Source organism: Acanthisitta chloris, unplaced genomic scaffold (assembly GCF_000695815.1).
Source record: "Acanthisitta chloris isolate BGI_N310 unplaced genomic scaffold, ASM69581v1 scaffold18524, whole genome shotgun sequence".
Lineage (NCBI taxonomy): Eukaryota > Metazoa > Chordata > Aves > Passeriformes > Acanthisittidae > Acanthisitta > Acanthisitta chloris.
Window position 1 is genome coordinate 43,765 of NW_008667903.1, and position 20,848 is coordinate 64,612.

The following is a 20,848-nucleotide window of genomic DNA, read 5'->3' on the forward strand; positions in this document are numbered from 1 at the left end:
GCAATATAAAATTTTTCTCTGTGTCAATCTTTCACTATTATCTACCTGGCCCATTGCAGTTAGCTCAGTTCTGGTGCTTGATGTGACTGAAGCCCCTTAGCAGTTTTTGCACCTGTTGGGACTTGTGTCTGGTGCAACCCATGTGGCTCAGACATTTCAGATTGTTCTTACTGCATTCCCAGAAACTGCTGGACATGGAAACCTCAACTGTCCTTGTCCATGGCCATAAACCGTGTGCAGAAGTTGTTCATGTGCACATCGGAGTATTTCTTGTCCTCTTTGCTCTTGGTGCCTGAAACATTTTCCATGGTACATAAGAAACAGACTGGAAAGTCATCCTCTGGGGTTGCTAGAAGTAATTCTGGTTGTCTGAAGACAATTACAAGTGTGTCAAATCCTTCTCCTTCAAAAGTCTACAGCCCCAGTGGTGAATAATGCCTCTGTGTGATGTTATGAAAGTCACTGGATTTTCTCTCTTGTGGGAGCTGATGGTGGAGTTTTCCTCCCTGACAGATCCTGTCTTTAGAAACTAAACGAAACTCCTCGAAGAAAGTCCAAGGAGAGGGAATGTTTTAGAAACCCTTCTAGTGAGTTGAAGTATATTTTTGGCCATACCTCTGGGGCCATGGTGAGCATGTACAGATATATATGTATATATGTTAAGCAAAAAAAAAGCATTTAGAAATTTGACCTCTTAATAACAATGGGTAAGTGGGATTTTCATAAGCATCTGAAGCTAAGATTTCACAGTCCACTGCTGGATCTGGGTACTACCAAGGCATCTAGTAGTACAAATTTGATCTGAATGATGCAAACACACATTACTGTGCTCCTATGACATTTGGCAGAACCAAAGACTACGACAACATTTTAAATGATCCCACACATTTATGGTAGTCTTACACTGCCTTTAGGAAGCTGAGGGTGACCAGACAATATTTAGCCTGGCAGAAAACTTGTTAAGCTGAACCTTTCAGCATTTTAAAATGCAGTTTGAAGTGGGTATGAGTTCTCATCAGCTCAGGGCTCCTTTCCTCATGGATTTATGATTGCTAACATCAGATTTACTGTACTGTCCACCCATGGACTCAGTAGGGACAGATACTCTAAATGAGTGAGGCAGGTTTGAAAAATCCACTTTGCACATGTTTCACTGTCTGTCAGGGATCTCACAGAGGGAACCCAATCTGTAGGCTCTCCTGAGCTCCTCTTCAGGTCAGTGGAAAACAATTCCCAGTGTAGGGTGAGCATTCATGTGAGCCTAGACATTTAATCCTACACTTTTCATTGAAGATAACTGGAGCTAGGCACAGAAGTGTGCCTTGAAGGTCTGTTTAACACTTCAGTCAGGGGTCTGGCTCAAGAGAAACCAGCTGATGGTGGTCTGAGGGAAGCAATGACAGGTAAAATCTCAGTGCTGATGGTTTTTTTTCCTTTTCATAGCTTTGTTCCCTACTTTTCTGTTGCAGGAGCTCAGATAGATGACAACAACCCACGTCGCACCGGTCACCGCATCGTGGCACCTCCTGGTGGTCGCTCTAATATTACCAGTCTTGGCTGAAAAATGATGATGGACAGAAACACAAGGATGAAGGATTATGGGAATAATGTCCATTCCCTTCAATATCTGTGTTATCGAGCCCACAGTTTTATTTGGTACTAATGGAAATAAAAAATGAAATGTCTTTTTTTTTTCTTTTTTTTTTTTTTTTTTGTATAGGAAGAGGTGATAATAGTGTGGTGTGTTTGCTTGGAACTACTTGCCTCACAGTTGTGCTTTCATGCCATAGTCACCTTAAAGCATGGTGCTTCCATTGCCCCTTTAGTGACTACAGGTTTTAGCTTTGTCTCGTAACTCAATGGTGTTTCCTTTGCACCCTTCGCTGTATTAGAGTAGTTAATGCATGTTACTGAGTTATTTATGCAAGTTGCATTCCGTGAGTGAGTCCCTTTAGAACACATTGCCAACAATTGACTAGACACAATGCCAAGATTCATGTCTGTATTTGAGAAACACCACCAAAAACACTTACGAAGGAAGAAAATGGCCATCTTGAAAGTAAGCAGTAGAGTAGTATAGGCAGCTTCTGTTTACTCTTTAATTTATTATAAACCCAAGAAGCACTTCTCTCTGACACAGAAAAATCACTGGGACATAGAATGACTAATGGTCTCTGTAGCACCTGTCTGTTCCCACTCGGTACATTCCAAGTCTGTGTCCTTCTTGTTTCCATTTCAGACAGAGCCATAATTTTTACATACCAATGCCATTGCCACCCCTGCAGGGATTTCTCCATCTGGGCAGTAGTGCTCTCCTTCTGCATGAGATTTTTGGTACTTACAGATAATCCAAGTTGCTGTCGGATTTTTAAAGTTTTTTGTACAAATTTTTTCCTTTGTAATCACATGCATTTTTACTTACTCTACCGTATCAAGATCTACTAGTTGTGGTTCAATTTCTGAATTCAAAGCTTGTGAAATAAAGGAAATTAATTGATGGGTAAGAGTCTTCCTCTGCTTTTCAGTGCTGTGGCTCAAGGATTGAAAATTTAGAATGGAGAAACTCAAGAGAAATTGTCTTTTAGGTTGACATCCAATAGAAGGAATTTCCTTAGATTAAGAGTGATTAAATGTCTGCATATACAAACTATAGCACGACATGATGTGTCAATAGGCACAGTAAAAATGTGCTTACTAAAAATTGTACTTACTGTTGACTAAAATGAACTTACTAATGGTTGGACTCAACCTTAGAGGTCTTTTCCAACCTTAAGAATTCTGTGGTTCTATGACATTGCAGCTGCCTCAGTTTTGGCCAAATGAGACCCAAATTAACTTTCTCCCAAGACCTTCAAGTACCATCTAACTGGCCTGAAATGGTAATGTATTGCCTTCACCTTCACCTCTAGTACAGAACCAGCGTGCAATGCTCCAGTTTGACCTGAGCTATATTTGACTTCATACTGGTTTTCCCTGTCCAGGCGTGGCATGAACATGCTGCAGGTAAGGTGAGGAAAGTGGACTTGGATTCTTTCTCTGAGATTGAATGAGATTGAATGAAGTTTTCTTTCTCCCTGACTTTCTGACTCCCTCACAAACTATATGGAAAGAAAACTTATCTTCTATCAAGTTTTACTTGTCTGATTGTATTGCAGCTGCTGTAGGCTGCAGTGGAGGTGAGATGCTGTGAGATTAAGCAGGTCAGCAGAACATGTCCCCCTGTGCCACTCTGTGTGTACTACAAAGCTGTGTTTTATCTAGCTGCAGTGCCTGACCACTCAGCACCCGTTCAGCCCTTTATGCAGCACAGAGCATGTGATGCACACCAGTTGTGTGTGGCACATAAAAGTTTTGGGAAGTAGCCTACCTGAAGCCTGTCATTCTGAATCCAGTATGTCATCACCTCCAGCCTGCCTGGGAAAGGAACCACTACCCTGGAAAACTCCATTTTGGTCAGCTTGGTCTGAAACCTGGCAGCAGAGCTGGTCTGAAGCAGTGGAGAAACTGCAATTCAGTCTGCAGTGAACTGAATTGATTGCTCAAAAAAAAAAGAGGAAAATAAAGCTTTTCATGAACAATCCCTTCTGCTAAGAATTCAAAATCATGTTTCCTATTACCTGGAGAGAGCCCTCATCTCCAGACCTGCTTGCTCACTTGGTAGTTCAGATATTTTATATGATGTGAATTAAAATAAATTGCTTATTTGGTGGTTCAGGTTTTTTAGACGAAGTAAAATAAAACCAGCAGAGAAGCCTGAGGACAACCTGTCCTGGAATAACCTACAGCTTAGCAGGTAAGGCAGTCCTGAAATGTCAAGTTTCCTATTCCAACCCATTTGCTATGAGTGTTGACAGCCAGCAATGGTTCTGGTGATGTAACCCTGACAAGAGCAATGCAGCTGGTTTGGGAAGCTATGCAGCAAATCTGACATAGCATGAACTTTGGAAGTGCTGGTTACAATTTGATTTGAGCTTTTCTTGCTTGCTTTTTGCAAGTAGCAATGGTTGCTCACCTCCAAGTAAAACCTGTTCAATATATGAGGTTTGGGGTGGCTTGAGGTGGCAGAAAGGATCGTTGCATAACTAGCATTGAAATCCCACTTTTCCTACACACAACAGCGTCTTGAACCACAGAACCCTTTGCCTACAAGCTACTAGTCAAAGATCCACTGTTCCCACAGAATCATAGAATTTTAGGGATTGGAATGGACCTTACAGATCATCTAATCCCAACCCCCTGCCCTGGGCAGGGACATCTCTCACCAGACCAAGCTGCTCAAATGCCAGAGTTGGGGCATCTACTACCTCCCTGAGCAACCTGTGCCAGTGTCTCTCCACCCTCACAGGAAAAAACATTTTCCTAATATCTAACCTAAATTTCCCCTCTTTCAATTTGTGCCCATTGCCCCTTGTCCTGTCACTTCAGCTCCTAACACAGTCCCTCTCTGGCTTCCCTGAAGCCCCTTCATATCCTGGAAGGTGCTCTGAGGTCTCCACACAACCTTCTCCAAAATGCTTTTTTTTTTCCACCGTGGAGTGCCTGTCAATTAATACGTGTGGGTGTTTGAGGCATTTCATGGTTCAGTGTTTCTGTGCAAACAAGACTCTGCTTGTCAAGTCAATGTGCCTATCCTAGGATTTCTCCAAGGAGAAATACCCCAGCATACCCATGATGTTCACAAGGCCCTGCAGCCTGGTCACTGCTGCCTGGTGCTGCTGAGGAGTGGCTTGCAGAAAGCCTGCAATCTGGATGTGATTTAAGCAGCAACTGTTTGGAGCACAAGCACCTCACTGCATCCTTCAGCTCACCAGGTGAGGTTAGGGATGCCTCATTTGGATGGTTACTGTGATACCATCAGGTAAGTGGCTCATGGAGGGTTAATCAAAGCAAGCTGCTTCTCTTACCACCTGGAGGCCTATTTCATGGCAGTGTCCCTCCCCCTACATCACTAATGTGTCCTTACAAAAATAAAACATCAACAGTAAAGAAAATGTGGATTAGCTGGTGATCCTGGGTGCATCTGCACAATAGGAAACTACTTGACTTTGCTCCCTTGTAGGAACACCAAGGTGGGAGATGTTTAGTTTGTGAACTTGAAGATGTGGAGCTGCTGTTACCTCTACAGCTGGAAGCAGTGCAGAGCTTTCATGCTTTCTGAATTGTCAAGCTTCTAAAAATCTGCAGCAGGTTATGACCTTTTACTACCTGGTGTAGCCCTAATGATGTAAAACTGGCTCTTGACTATTGCTACTTGCAGACCACTTAACATTAGTCCCTACAACCAAGCTAATTCTTGGGAAGGAGAATTCCCATAGGAAATGTAATGAGCATAACAAAGCATCTTGCAAACAAAAGGGTGCACTTAAGGAAGACTACAGTCCCTACAACCCAGTTTTGTCAATCAAGAGATGTGGAAGAGAAGGCTGGATTCATGGCCTGTTTCCTGAGTGACATTTTGGACCAGTTTGTCTGCTACCAGAGCTGTGCAGTTACATGTTTGAATCCTAGTGTTTGTACCAAAGCCTGTTAACTATGATGCTAACACCCAAACTGACTTATGATGCTAAGACCCAAATAAACTAAGACCCAAACTGACACAGCTGTCCCAGCCTTTAAATGGTTCTCTTGGTGATACACTGACATTTAAACAGGAGCTCTGTGTATCCATGGAGAAACTCAAGGAGGCTGAGAAGTCAATAATGGAGGCAACAGTAGTGAGTGTTTTGCCAGGAAATTGCTAAGATGACTGTAGGAGAAGCTAAGAAAGGTCTGTAGAAACTCCAACCCAGGAAAGTCAGGCAGAAGGAATGCTGAGAGGTACCTGCATCCATGTCCGGGAGACTTGCAGGGTCCTGCCGAGTGCAGAGAACCTTTTTCTGGCTCCTTCCCGGGGGGTTCCCTCTTTGCCTTCTCCACCAGCGAGGGGATGGAAATCCTGTGAGCTGCCCAGAAGAGGGCACTGCTGCCCCGCTTTTGAGAGAATCCCAACCTTCCTCTTCTCCAATTGAGAGAAAGAGCCATTTCAGCCTGGGCTGGCCAAAGAGGAGCACCAGAGAGACCCACTCGGGTGACCAGAGACCCTGCTCAGGTGGCTATGCTGTGCCCTGTGATGGGAACAAGGAGCTGCTGCTGTGCTGTGTGGCTTAAAGCATCATCAGCTCTAACAGCAAAAGCTTCTTCCTTCCTTTTTACCATCTGCACAGAGCACACTGCAGAATTAAGATGTTCAATCTGATGCAAACAGGTTGCATCTGTTAAAAATAAAAAGCAGCAACTAAACTGTTCAGCTCAGGAAGGCAGAGAGACCATAGAGCCCAAGTATTGAAACAGCAGAATCAAACACCTGAAGCGGTACAAGCTAGAAAATTGTTTTTTACAACTGTTGAGGTGAAAATTGAACATTTAACGATTGTGTGCAACATACCTGGTAAAGTCATTTGTGTGGCAGCACCTTTTTCTGAGGCAAACTGCATAACCAGTGCAGAATTTCCACCCTGCACCAAAGGACAGCCTTTTCCTTGGCAAAATACAGGTTTATTTTTTAACAGGAGCAAACTTCCATTTCATGAAAGCTGTAAGATTGGGTAAGTGGGGTAATTTATTGCACAATACAGGTGCTCTGTACAGCCAGTAAGAGCTAATTCTTGGGAAGGAGAATTCCCATAGGAAATGTAATGAGCATAACAAAGCATCTTGCAAACAAAAGGGTGCACTTAAGGAAGACTAGAAACTGAAGTATAAAAAGTGAAAGAGTAAACCAGTTTTACCTCATTCTTTCTAAAAATAATAATTTGACATCTGAGACAAAGGCAGAGAAATACATATATAAAAATCTTTGCATATACATAGCCCTGGAAGCACTAAAATGCAAGAAAAGAGAGATCAAATGTCATCTTTTGACATACCAATACCATCTAAAGTCTGTTTACATATTCTTTACATTTTTATCTATCACAAAATATTAAGATCCAACCAGACCACATTCAGGGCTCAAAAGCCAATGGCACATGACTGTTGTGGTGAAACCTTACTGAGATACTCCAGTCTGGGTAGCCAGTCCAGTGTGGATCTGTTCTTCTGCAGCTGCACTTTCCTCAGGTATACTCCAAATCTAAAACTCTCTCCCCTCCACATTCCCTAAGCAATTTCAAAGAGCTTATATTAAAGACTTCCTTGTTCCCACTTACCAAAACCAAGAGGGAATGTTTTGCTAACAGCCAAAGGAAGTTGGGATTGATTCTTGGTCTACAGCCAAAGAAGATTTATTGGTTCTTATTGATTTTCTTCATTGTTCTTCAGGAGAGCAGTTCAGTAAGTATCTATAGCTGCTGAGATTCCCCAGAAGAATGCTTTGGTACACTGTGTTCAGACAGCTCATACAAAGGCTTTACTACCTGTTGCCTTTTTTTTTTTAACATCTTTGAGTTTTTCCTTGGTTCAGTTTCCCCTTCATGTGGGCTCTGTAAGATTTCTCTGAAGAAAATAAGCAAGAAAAAGAAACCAAAATTATAGACAGTTTGTAAAATGCTAAAATTCTCTCTTAAAGTAAAGTGATTTTGATAAAAGAAAGGCTCTTGCTCTATAACTTTTGCACTCACTGATTTCAGCTGCCTCTGTCCAGGCTGCCAAAACAAAGTTGCAAAAAAGATAAACGTTCCTTTGTTGGGTCCTTGCTCCCTACACACGTATCCCTTGCTGGCTGTGGGAAAGGAGTGTGTGAAAAGGGTTGATGCCATCAGGGAAAGGAGCCATCTCCTGAAGTCAGTCCCAGGCTGAGGTCACTCAGGGGATAAATACTTTTCCCTAAAGGCCTGTGGCTCCTGAGAACCAACTGTTTGCTTTGCCTGTCAGCAGGATTTTCTCTGCTCAATATATCAAGCCCCAGCGACCAGCTGGCTGGTTTGATCTGCCCGTAGTAATCAGCTGGCATCTTTCAGGTTTGTAGCCATTTCTTCTCCTCTAGTTAGCACCCCAGCATAAGCCAACTGAAACATCTATCAAGAAAATCATTGTTAGAGCTGCTACCCTCAGCAGCCAAAGACTGGCGCTTGCCTTTGTTCCTGAAATAAAGGTGGAAGTTGAAAGCCTAAATACCACAGACCATATTTTGGTTGCTACATGTCAGCCTAGTCCCACTGAATTCACTTGTCTCTGCTGATTTATGCTGTCTGTGACTCAGGTTAAAAAAACCCCAACTAATTAAAGGAAATTTGGAAACTGGATTTCTCATTTCTCTACCTATAATCAAAGTCATTTATAAAACACATAGCAGTGCAGAGAAGCAAACACAGCTGAACTTCCTAACTTTAAAAAAACAATATGGTGGGAAAAAAGGTCAAGTACATGTGAGAAGTGACTATTAAGGAAGATGCTCAGCTAGTGTAGGCATTATAGTCTGGGTTTGATTGACATACTTGTTATGAAGTAGATTTTGTAGCTTTTTATAACAAAAAAAGTTTTTTTATAAATACTTCTTCACATATCGTATTTTTAGCCTCTACAGTACCTGCATAGGCCAGAAGTCAGTCCATGGGGCTCTTGAATATTTTCATGAGAAGCATCTTTTTCTGCTGATTCGGGTGAGTGGAAGGTCTGTCTTTTGGACTTTGTTTTTTCCCCTGAATTGCCACATGCACGTGCATTAAAGAAAAAAGAACCACATAGAGCTTGTTTGGTTTTGATTAACCCAAAACAAAAAAATACACTCTTAACTCTTCATACATACATGTTATTACTCTGAGGAAATCATTTTGCATTAGATTAGCATACTGCTTTTTTACCACTGGTTAGTTCTCACACAGCACACCTTGAATTTTCATACTTGCTCAACACTGTGGTAAGTTTCCATGCACTGCAACAGCTGAAAGTCCTATCATATATTTTCTTAGCAAGTAACTGAAAATGGCTTTTTATTACCATCAAACAGAAGAAGAGCCAGTTCATAATTCTGAGTGATTTAAATCAGAACAATCTGGTTTTAGGGCCCTTCCACACGTGTCCCTGGGGTCATAGTGCCTATCAGGGCAGACAGTTCTGCATGCTCAAGAAACAACTGGCAGGGGAGAGAAACTTCTAAACTGTGCAGGTGAGGGAGCTGTTTTTCCCTTTCAGGCACCCATCACACCGTTCAGCATCTTTCAAATGTAATGCCAAATGTTTCATTCTGATAACGACAGAGTGAAACGGCTCAAAGGATATCACTCTGTACACTCCAGCCCAAATGAGGAGCAGAAACCACTGCTACTCTGACAATTTGTCCCTAAGTATCTCTTGAAGAATGATCTAGTCTAATTTGTGTGCAAATTCATATAAATATTTCAAGTTTCCTGATTCAGTGAGATTTTACTTTTGAGCATGTGTGTGGGAAGGAGATTTTTCCCTTCTACCAGAACAATGAAAACTGAGTGATTCAGCTCTGTTGTTCTCCCAAAGACTCAGTGATTGAGGCGAACATTTCTAAACGACATGAGAAACAATTCTGGTTTGAGCAGGCAAAGCCTTACCTCAGAGGACACAAGGCAAGCTATTGGCTAAAGGCTGCTCTGGAGTGAGGAAAGGTGACACTTCTTTGTGGCTCTGCTGCTGGCAAACTGGGTGACCTGGAAAGACTGCCTTATTTTTGTACATCCCAATTAGGGAAATGGTACTGAGGAAAAATCTCTCCTGAAACTACAATGTGTTATATTGCAAAATCCTCACTGATATGTGCAATTATGTGGGGCTTTTTTAAAACAATTCAGGATTGTACCAACCTGCTGCCTTGCTCCTTTTGGAAGACTTCTTCTTCATAGTCATGGGAACTCGGGTCAGCACAGCCAACTCGTTCACAAAGGCCTGCTCTGCCTCCTGCAAGCAAGGATAAACCAGCAACCAGTTAATACAACACAGCTTGATTCTGGGTTATGCTATTCTACATGTGGCATGACAAAACAGGCAGATGTCACTGCAGAAACACAGGAAACAATGTGGCTAACAGTAGGGAAGTGTTCCCACAAGACAGTGGTGAATTTTAGCACTGATCTCAACCAGGATAGCAACCTGTCCCTGACCCTTACAACCTGTCTCATGTTTTGCCATTGACTGCTTCAGATCCATGACTCATTTTATCCTAATTTACCCTTAGCTGACTCTCCAACTCGGTTTCCAGGTGATGCAATCCCAGCAGCTTGTGCTTCAGAGACTCCAGACGAATTTGCTGCTGCAGTTCAAACTGAGCCAAAACCTTCTTTTGCTGCAGCACTATCCTGGTCAAGAGAAATGAAAAAGTATAGATATTGTTCAGTGCAATGGAGGAATACAATCCTGGCAAAGTCTATTTAGATTTTGTACAGAGAAAGGTTCATTAGCAATAATGGCCCAGCTTCTACTGAGAGAGAAAATTTTGTGCAAATTCTAATAACCTGCCTTGGCTGTCCATGGGATACAAACTCCTTTTGGAGGCAGGAATTCCAGCAGGAGTTTGTGCTGTCCATGCCTGGACTTTGGGAGCTGGAGCTCAGCTCTAATGTTGAAGTCTGCTTTCAGAACCACTGCATGCTAATAAAGTAAGCTTTACTGTCTGCTTGCAATGGGACAAGCTGTTAGAAGATCAGGTGTGAGGACAAGGGATTAAGAATTAGGTATTTCTTCCAGGGCTCTTCAGTACCAGACTGAGACAGAGCCAGAAACACAGGAGTTCAAAACTTGGCAATTGAGAGCACTGACAACTGTGTTCTTTGCTTGTTTTACTTTTCTGGTTAAGGATGATTATTAATACTGTACAACCTGGATTGTTGCAACTTTGCTGCATCTGTATTTCTTCTGATTTCTTGCCTGATCTACCTTAAAGCAATGTTGTCAATCACCCATTACATTCCTCAGGGAAGGAGATAACACAAATTGTTTCTGACATCTACACATAATGAAGTTGCTGCTGTAATGGTCACTGCTTACAGAGGTTAGCTTTCAAAATCTGCTTTGAGAACTCACACTCATAGCCTTGCACCAAGGGCAAAAAGAACTGAAACAATAAAACAATGTTAGGATTAACAGGAGTTAGATAAATTAATGGCTCTTTTGTCATTAATTTACATAGGACTGGGATTTGACTGTCAAAGAAATCACAACAACAATATGAAAACTGGTTTGATTACTGACTGGTTGTAAGAGCAGCTTAAATGCTGAATTAGTTAACATTCTTCAACACCATATTTCTGCCTGTATGAAGGCCAATTTCATTGTATTTTGTTTTAAGACACTAGACTAGATTACAAGAGAAAAAACAGAGACAACAGCTAGGATTGCATTTATGTGTCAGAATACATTTGATAATGAATAACTAACAGATCTTTTATGAAGCTTTTTATTATATAAATCCATTTCTATACTAATTCAAACAAGGATCGAAAGAGGTGGGCAATGATTTCTTTCAATTCAGAAATAACAGAATGTATAAAAACAGAATTAACCTCTCTACAATGTCAAAATTGCAGATGTTCTGCCGTTCTGGATAATCAACCAAGAGTAAAGACATAAAATGATTACAAAATGTATCATGTGCATGCCAAGCCATACAGTTCCTTATGACAATGTACTCCTTTCTAACTGCAGTGCTTTTTGTCTGGACTTCAACTTTCATAAAATCAGTAATTATTTAAATATGATTTTTTATTTAATTAGTATTTGAGAGATCCTACTCTAAATTTAGTGCAAGTAATCTTGATTTTCCAAGACATTCACTGAAATCTTCTTGCCATTTTGAGTATTTTTTGTGCTTTAAACATTTTCTCTTCATTATGGTGCATGTCTTCTCCACAGCAAACTCACAAACACTTTTGATGTTCAAAGTAGAAAGGATAGAATGTAATGAATTAAGAGAGCATTGGTTCCCATCCTCCATTTGTGATAAATTTCTTTTAAAATTTGGCATATGTTTTGGCAGTGTTTTTCATTCTTAGTTTACAAACTAAGTATAGTTCTTCAATCTGTAAGTAATGACCATCAAAAAAGTTTATTTAATAATAAAGTAATTCTCTGAGATCAAAGGGCAGATGTAATTTCCTCTCCATCAAAGACAAATACAAAATGCAAACTCAAGGCATTTATTCAGCTAGATGTAGATCTGCAATCACTCAGGATGTTTAAGCAGAGTCAGCAGTGCTCTTACCTTTGATGGACTGTGGATGACACGTTCAGGAGGCCTTTGGTGTGTTTTTCTTTCAATGCCAGTTCATTCTCTTGTTTCTTTTTAAGTCTGATCCTTTCATTTCTTTCTGCTGAAATAATGTTTGCGTAAAATCATCTGCTCAAAATTATAAACTCTGAGTTGTAGCAACCTTCAGCACAAACTAATCCTGGTTCTAGGTAGTCTTTCCAGAGTTACTCCTCCTTAGGGATATCAAGTACTACTTGCACACTCTTGCTGTGCCACTGTGACCTGTTGCACAGACAATACTTTGTGCATCATTTAGCTGAGATGGTAATGTCACTGAATTCCTGTTCTACCCACTAGGCTAACTGATTCACATGGAATTCAAAGTGGAAATTTTATAAAAAGACCTTGATGCCTTAAGCAACAACTATAATATCAAAACAAACAATGCAATATAAAGAAAACCTCTGCTAAGAGATGACTTAGTCCCGGGAATGCCTAACTTCTTGAGGTGTCCCCTCAGTTGACAGCAGACTGCTCTGGGTACTTCTGCATAAGCTCACTCTTGCTATTAAGTTAGCATTTATCGCCTGATGAGGCTCCTGACTCCTGCCCCTGAAGTCCTGCCTGGCAGCAAGGCTTGGGGCACATCTGACAGACAGGACCTTGCACCACCACTTTTAAACAGAACAGCAGGAGGGAGGTGGATGGGCATGTAACAGATCAGGGTACATAACATTCATTTGAGGAGCATCCAATCTTTTCTGAATGCTCAGAGAGGATGACAGGCAACTTTCCTACCAACAGCACCACCAGGGAGCAGTTACTGAATGCAGTGGGCTAGGCTGGACTGGCTGTGCGAGGGGAGGTACTCTCCACTCTTCTTCCTGTGGCTGTGCCAGACAAAATTCAGATTTACCAGGCCAAGGGATGCCAGAAGAAGCAAAATCCTCTAGCCTGACATTAAGCACAGTCACTGGGAGAAAGAAGCCTGGCATTATGGTTCTTATTCCCATCTAGCTATTACTGAATGAAGTACATAAGAAATTTCCTATGTGGCCATTCTAACCCCAAGGCTAATACATAGTTCTATTGCCAACACTGGTTTTTCCATCTTGTGTTTGAGAAAGAGAAGTTATGATAGTACTTGGTGAGGATGGTCAGCCCCTCAGTGTGGTTATCATGCTTGGAGATCACCTCACAGCCCACTCCACAAAGGACGAAACATGGATGTTCTGCCTCCTGGATGAGCCTGGACAGAAGGCAGCTGGCTGGCTGGCAGGGCTGTGCCCCAGAGCAGAGCTCCAGGCTGCTAAGAATCACAGAATTTCAAGTGCTTCTGGGGCCAACACAGCAGCAGAAATGAGAAAGGAGTGGGGCTCTGCAAGTTAAGGAACAAAGCATCCAAGTCCCTTAGTAGCTGGTAGTGCCAGGCTACAGGATGAACATGTAGGTTTGCAATATGTTTTCACTTGTTTGATCTATTAATTTCAGCTGGTTTCCCTCTGGCCTCCCAATCTAAAACATTCCTGCCTTATTACCAGCATAAATACTCTCATCCTCTCTCCTGCCTCTAGTCTTACACTGCAGCAGAAGGATTTTCTTTTCCTTCACTTGAAAACAAAATGCACTTTGTTGACACGTAATTTTCTTCCTGGTAGTTCATGGCATACTGACACAGTGAAACAGTAACATACCCACACAAACCCTAGGAGAAAAAGTAATCTAAATGAGCAATCACCAGAAAGCTGACTGTGTTTCTTGTGACTGGTATTCTAGATCTCACAACCTAACTGGGAGACCAGTTGAGGGCAATGTCAAAACACTGATGAAGCAGAACAATCAAATGAGTAATGACATCCATCTCAGCTCAGATCAGAGAAGCATTCTGGAACAGGCTTCAGTTTTAATTCCAGCTTAAAGGAACTCAAATCAAAGAGATTCTGGACACTACAGTTGGCTGAATGATAGCCAAGGAGGTCTTCCAAGGGACTTTGTGAGAATGTAAGGAACTGACTGCCTTGACAGCTGCCAGTGTCTAAAGTACAGATTGCCAAAAATCCCTGCACAGATTTTGCCTTAGCCCTAGCACTTCAGCTTCCAGTGTTAGTCTTCAAGGTCCACAACACAGCAGTGCAGAACAGATTGGTTCTGTCTTATAACCAGTGAGTACACCTAGCTACTGCTGGGCCTCACAAATCCTTCCTACCAACTTATCTCTGGATCTCAGCCTTGAGTGTATATGCCTATTCCTCTTCAAAAAATTTCCTCTGTGGTTAAAAATCTCTTCTATTTAAAATTGCTAACTCTACTTTTAGAAAAAAGATTATCCATTCCATGTGTTTCAAATACTTAACCTCTGATGCTACTGGTGTTTTGCTAACTTGTTAACTTCATTTAATGCTAACAGCTTTCATCATGGGAGGGGAAAGTGTTTACAAAAGAAATCAATAATCACAGTTTGCTTTTGTTCTCTTCTCCTGGAGGTAATGAGCAATTAAAAATAATTCCAGGAGAATCTGCCTGTATTTATGTGATATCCAGGTGTACATAAAACTCTTCAGCAGTTTCACAACCTGGGAGAGGGATCATGGTTGGCAGCTAACAAACAGAGCAGTAGCTCATGGTGTCCTAGGATGGACATGCTTGGCTTTTTGATGTCTAATGCACTGGCTCAAATTCAGAGACAATATTTCACTGAGCCAAAACAAAAGGGATAAATTTAAGAATCTAATCCCCAAAGGTGAGAGCAAGCAGACCTCAGAGCAAGCAGACTATCTGCCAATGATATTTCTTTTCTAAGACAGGAGCAGGGACTGCAAACCCAGATCTCCTCCCTTCCAGGGAAAAAGGTGCCTGCCATACAACTCCTCTCTCTTCCTGTGAATATTTGATTCATTGATTCATTTTACTTGCATGAACTACTACACAAAACTGAACAGTGGTAGATGTCAGCTGCTCAACCCAATACTTGTGCAACTCCTTCCTTTTGCATTCTTCTGCACTGTACTGAGGTTTAAAGCACCAGAAAATGTAATCAGGCAGTTGTGACTATGGTGGTATCTCAGATCTTAGCCTGTTGAAGAAGGGTTTGTGGTTAAACTATAATTTCCATCACTGGGGCACTGTTGTGTGTGTGCTGGCACCAAGCTTGGAGTAGCATCCTGCATCTATGACTGTAATTCAAGTACTCAACAGTAACAGTTCTACCACTTTTCCTTCAAAGATGTAAATGGACCTACTCATCCATTTTGCTTTGAAGCTTACTTTAAATAACAGATTTCTGTAACCTTTAAAAGCAATCTTTACAGTGATAAGGAAATTAATGTAGCTGTTAAAAAAACAGAATTGTCTTGTAGTTGTCATATCATACATACCTTGTAAGGATTTCAGCTGTTGAAGCTTTTTCCCTTCATAGCCTTCTGTGATTTTTCCTAATTGCTGGTAGTAGTTTTGCACCAGTCTACTGATATTATTGCTGGTCCCATACACACTTTCAACAGCAGCTTCCACCAGTCTCTCCTGTATCACACAGGACAAGTCACAATTCATAATTCGTTTTCAAAGTCCCAAAACTGAAGTGTTTTGATCTGTCTAAAACTGAAGACCCAATCTAATTTGGTATGTGCACACAAAATTGTGAATTAAAAACGTGGCTTTAAAAACGTGACAGACTGAGATGCTGAAAACCAGGTACCTCTACTCACCCATGGAACATTTTGACATGAAAAACTGCAGTAAAACCTTTCTAATTCATCTCACCTCCATCTGGGAACTGGTCATTCCTCTATCTGTTCAATCTCTATAGGCCATTTTACCTGTCAACCCAACTGCTAGCAAGGAAAATCAATAGAGATGTAGCTCTACTGTGACTTTTCACTACACAGAAAATCTAAATATTTACTTTGGGAAAAACTTATTAATCTAGGAAGAAAGTTTCAGTCTTATTTAATTATTTATTTGTCAATCAGTATTATGCTGTTAATATACAAAACTATTATTAATCATAAAATCTTCATCAATAGATAACTACCTCCATTTCTTCCTCCTTTTTGCTATTCTCTGCCATCAATAACTCTCTCAACTTTATTTATGTTCCAGGTTTTGGATTAGCAAGTCCTGTTTTGGCTGCTATAGCAAATAATGTCCTGCTACCTAAGTGTTAGTTTGTAAATACTTTGCAAGCTATGTTCAGTTTTTACACAGGTTGTTATGATCTGCTAATACTTCTAAGCATAGGGTAATGCATAAATGAAATTGCCTTCCATTTTAGCAAAGTAGCCCTTGTTTTGTTTGGAAAACCACTGTTGAACATTTCCATACCTTGAAATCCTGTCCATCATCTGAACTCTTTTTGCCAGCTTCCCATCGGGCATGCTGCAGCAGTGTCTGCCCAATCACCTGCTCCATGTGCTGCTGAAGAAACTGAAGAGCTTCTTGGATTTCTGTGACTAGCTGCTGGTGAAATTCTAAATTGGTTTCTTGGGTTTCTTCTTCAAGCTTCTCCTCCTCTTCCCGAATGTGGGACTCCTGGTAACCGGACAGAAAACCAGCACTGCCATTTAAATACATTAACAAACAGAGCTTCAGTTTGAAAGGAAGTCCTACACCCATTCATAATGTCACCATTTTAATAATTAGAATCATCTAATTTCTAGTGGAAGAGTGTACAGTCATTAACACATCTGTCTTTGCCATGAAACTACAGCCTCTGTCATGATACACACAGGAACAGCTGCATCCTTGTCCCATCAGTCATATCCAAGTGATATCAGGTCTGTGGCAAATACCATGAGTTCAGCAAGGAATAATTGTGGATGCCTTGATAAACTGCACAGGAACAAGACAAGTATACAGCTATTCACTGGGAACACTCATACAGTTTGTGTGGTCTCCCTGAGAAAAACTTGGTATGTTGGTACTCAAGGTCCTTAGGAGAGGCCATGAACGTGTGCAATAGCACTTGAAAGCCATTTGCACAGCATTCTGTGGTGATGAGTTCTAAAGCTTATCCACTTCCACTTCAGTTTGAACCTGCCATCTAACAGCTTTGCTCAGTGCTCTCTTCTTCCATTAGAAACACATGAAAAATTGTCCTCTATTCACATATTCAGTTTCAAAACCTGTGACATTCCAGAAGACACCTGGTTTTTAGGCTAAAGAGTTTTAGTTCTCAAAGGTCTTTGTACTATCCTTGACATCATTTTTTATGCTTCTTTTCAAATCCACTTTCCATCTAAACTCTCTTTAGCACACAATAGCATATGCTTACCAGCACGACCTGTTCTGTCTTCCTGACAGGTGTTAGTCTTCCATACATGGCCTTCTGTTGTATTGCTGATGTCCCTCTCATATTAGTAGTCTCATTTAAGGCTAAATAACCTTAAATTATTCTGGGGGATTCTACAGTACTTATTTGATGCCTTCTTGGGAATAAGAAATACAAGTAAAAAAAGAACCTGCTCTGCCCACATTCGTCTGTGGGAAATAATGATGTCCCTATTAACACTGGGTTGTTCTGACATGTCTCTACTTACAGCTCAGACATGTTTTTGAGACTTTTTAGACAGTTAGAATGTCATTAAACAGTTTCTCTTTTTTTGTTTTTGAGACCCAATGTCAGGTGATCATACCCAAGTTATGATTCTTTAGTGTTGTTTTACATTCTGTCTGAAATCAATGAACAGTCATGACATTGTCCACCAGTCTAAAACTGCCTCAAGCAAAAATTAAGTTTAGTTCAAACAAAACAGTATGTCTAAAGATGTGGTTGAGTGTCTATAAAATAACCTTTTCCTTACCTCCTTACAGATTGGTTCTAGTTTTGAAGGTTGTTTGTAATATGTGTTTTCTCTCTTGACTTTTCCACATGCGACACCTATGCGACTCCTTTGGCAGCAAGGATCTCATATTGTGAGATAGGTTTTAGTTGCACTTGGAGAGAGGCTAAAGGAACACTAACACCTGGGGACATTTCATTTTTGTTAGGGAACACAGTGATTGCACCAATTAACATCTCTGTGGAAGCTCCCTCTCACTTGAGAGGGAGTGGTGGAAAGCAAGAGGAATGCAGTGATAGACACTTGCACTGTGTTTTTTCATGTTTTATTTCTTCTGAAGGTTAATGAGTGTTTAAGAGTTTCCCACTCAACAGAAACTACTTCAATTGAAGTTTCAAATATGAAAATGGCAGCACATCCTTATTCCCCTTCCAAGTGGAGATTAAAATTAGAAGGATGCAAAATGTTATCTCTCAGCTAAGTACACAGTGACAGCATAGAGCACAGAGATGCAAAATGTTGGATGGGTTCAACCTATATGTGCAGCAGCAGTGGGTTGGGCAGGGGCTATCACTGACACCTGCCAGGAGGGCTGTCTGAAATATGAAATTTGGTGTTGTTCTAGGTAAATATCCACTGCAGGTATGTAAATTACCAACAAGACTTAATGAATTCACCCTAAAAACCACAGTCACAAGCAGATTTGAAAGCAACAAGTGAGAATATCAAGTCTTAAAATCCCTTAAACTTATCTCCTTGACCTACAAGAGACAGATAATCTGGAAAGATGTTATGGGAATGGGTGCTGAGCTTCTTATGGACAGAGGAGAGAGAAGAAAGAATGAAAAATTTGACAGTATAGAAGAACTTGTTAGGTCTGATAGGGGGAAGTAAGAACTTCTCAAGTGCATACTACAATCCCTAGCAGAATTAGTAGCTCATCTTACCCTGGAGCAGTAACTTGTGCAGAGGTCCTTCATACACATTGGCATGCCTTCTTTCATTAGTATCTTCACATAAAATAAATTGCTAGATAAGCTTGCTATGATAACACATATCAGAGATAGCTAGACAGTAAAGTATCAAGGAATTTAAATGTCTGCCCAAACTAAAACAGGCACACTCAGGGACCTTCTGTGCCAGTGGTGGGTACATTTTTGACACACTTTTTTCTTTCCATTTTAAACTTGAACTTTTTTTTTTTTAGCTCTTCTGTGGTTACTTCTAATGCAAATGTCATAGCATATGAGACCCGTGGAGAAAATCCACCTAGGCACTGTACCTACCACTGCCTTCTGTAACTGCCACTGGTCCTCATCTTGGCATGGGGAGGATCCCTTCTGTAGGGTGTGCTGCTCTCTCAGTTCCTGAAGCAAGCTCTTCTTTCTGGACAGTCTCATGCAGGCCAGGGCTGCCATTCCAGCTCTTCGGAGGGTTAACCTTCTGAGTACTGAACTCAGCAGCAGTCGGTGTTTTTGCAATATACAGTTAATAGACCTGTGAAAAGGACCATTAAAAATCCATCAGTGAGCCTGCTTGCTGATTTGGCACACCTATGTTCAGCCAAGTCATTGCTTAGAGGTGACCAGAGTTACTCTTCACTCTATAATGTTTTGTACAAAGCATGGCTTGGAAAGCTGCTCAGGTGTAAAGAGCAGGTATTGCTGTGATAGACTTCCAGTTCTGTCACACTGAAGTTAAATTAAAATAAAAGCAGGAATAACATAGTTAAATAACCATCCTTATGCTGCTGGGCTGCCCATGGCAGGGAGGGTTGGGACTAGATGATCTGTAAGGGCCATTCCAACCCTTAAATTCTGTGATACTGATTTTATCCAGAAGAATATACAACTCCTATGTGACATATGGAGTGCAGAGAGGCTGGTCCAAGACTAGCAATCACCCACTAACACAGCTGATACACAGAAAACACATCACTGACAAATCATGCAAGACTATTTTTGATACTTGCCAGGAATCATGATATGTCTGTTTTTTTAAATTTGCTTTTGATATTGAGACAAAAAACTAGACCAACTGCCTCTTTGTCTGAAGATGCTCATAATCCCTCAACACTGCTTTCCACAACGCGATGTACACAAATTTTAATCTGTGCATGCAACAGTGAAGTTTTACCCCACTGCTTACTATTCAGACCATGCTTACTCATCACTGAGGCATCCTAGTCTGCTCACAACACCTTGACTTATCTTCTCTTGTTTCTCAGACAGGTGTTTTTGCATCACAGCAGACAGAGCACTTTCCATTATCCATACCTAAAAGCAGGGGAAAAAAATTACAAATGTAAGATACTCTGATTTCAGTCACTCTAGTCACCACGTTAAGAACCAGAGGTCTACGTGGTGTTATTCTGCTCAAAACAATCATCCCTTGTTTTCAAGAAACAAGCTCATGCTGAATCAAAATTATTCTACTTATGAGTATCTTTTTTCAATGATCAAAATTGTAAACAAAGCTCACAGGAAAGAAAGAAAGACTTTGCACTGATTTGGGTCAGCCCTGAGTTGTGTCTCCTACAGATTTTTTGGCTTCAGCAACAGAGGAACATGAGAAAAATAACAATATGGCACAAAATACTACAAAACTACTCTTATCAGCAGGTTGCAGTGGGGTTTTTTTTGTTGGTTTTTTTTTGTTGGTTTTTTTTTTTGGTTTTGCTTTGGTTTTTTTCCCCTCTAAATAAAGACATCATCTTCCATCACACTTTTCTGTATTGTACACAGTGCTAATAGCTGGAAATGGAGACTGCATGATTAGGTAGGTATATGGACTGCAAGTTTACAGCTCCTTTAGGGTGATATTCAGATCCAAAAATTTAATCTTGAAATGAAGTTGATGGATTTGCCATTAGACTGTAAACTTTCAGAGATATGGACTTAAGATTTTGTTTAGCACGTTGCCAGAGTTTAAGGAATAA

At 40.8% G+C, this 20,848-nt stretch overlaps 2 protein-coding genes across 2 annotated transcripts in view; one reads left to right on the top strand and one right to left on the bottom strand.

Annotated features, from left to right (window-relative positions):
• The window catches only part of CRMP1 (collapsin response mediator protein 1), a 37,316-nt gene extending 34,818 nt beyond the window's left edge, over positions 1 to 2,498 (top strand). The window contains exon 14 of the mRNA XM_009072710.1: positions 1,470 to 2,498. Within this exon, the coding sequence (XP_009070958.1) occupies positions 1,470 to 1,561 (92 nt within the window). The 3' untranslated portion in view covers positions 1,562 to 2,498. The remainder of the gene's footprint in view (positions 1 to 1,469) is intronic.
• Positions 2,499 to 7,319: 4,821 nt separating this feature from the next.
• EVC (Ellis van Creveld syndrome) overlaps positions 7,320 to 20,848 on the bottom strand; it is a gene marked incomplete at its 5' end in the record, with an annotated part of 44,964 nt that continues 31,435 nt past the window's right edge. Inside the window, 9 exons of the mRNA XM_009072711.1 lie at positions 7,320 to 7,473; positions 8,507 to 8,618; positions 9,753 to 9,846; positions 10,118 to 10,244; positions 12,146 to 12,254; positions 15,508 to 15,652; positions 16,454 to 16,660; positions 19,197 to 19,407; positions 20,077 to 20,186. Of these exons, the coding sequence (XP_009070959.1) occupies positions 7,320 to 7,473; positions 8,507 to 8,618; positions 9,753 to 9,846; positions 10,118 to 10,244; positions 12,146 to 12,254; positions 15,508 to 15,652; positions 16,454 to 16,660; positions 19,197 to 19,407; positions 20,077 to 20,186 (1,269 nt within the window). The remainder of the gene's footprint in view (positions 7,474 to 8,506; positions 8,619 to 9,752; positions 9,847 to 10,117; positions 10,245 to 12,145; positions 12,255 to 15,507; positions 15,653 to 16,453; positions 16,661 to 19,196; positions 19,408 to 20,076; positions 20,187 to 20,848) is intronic.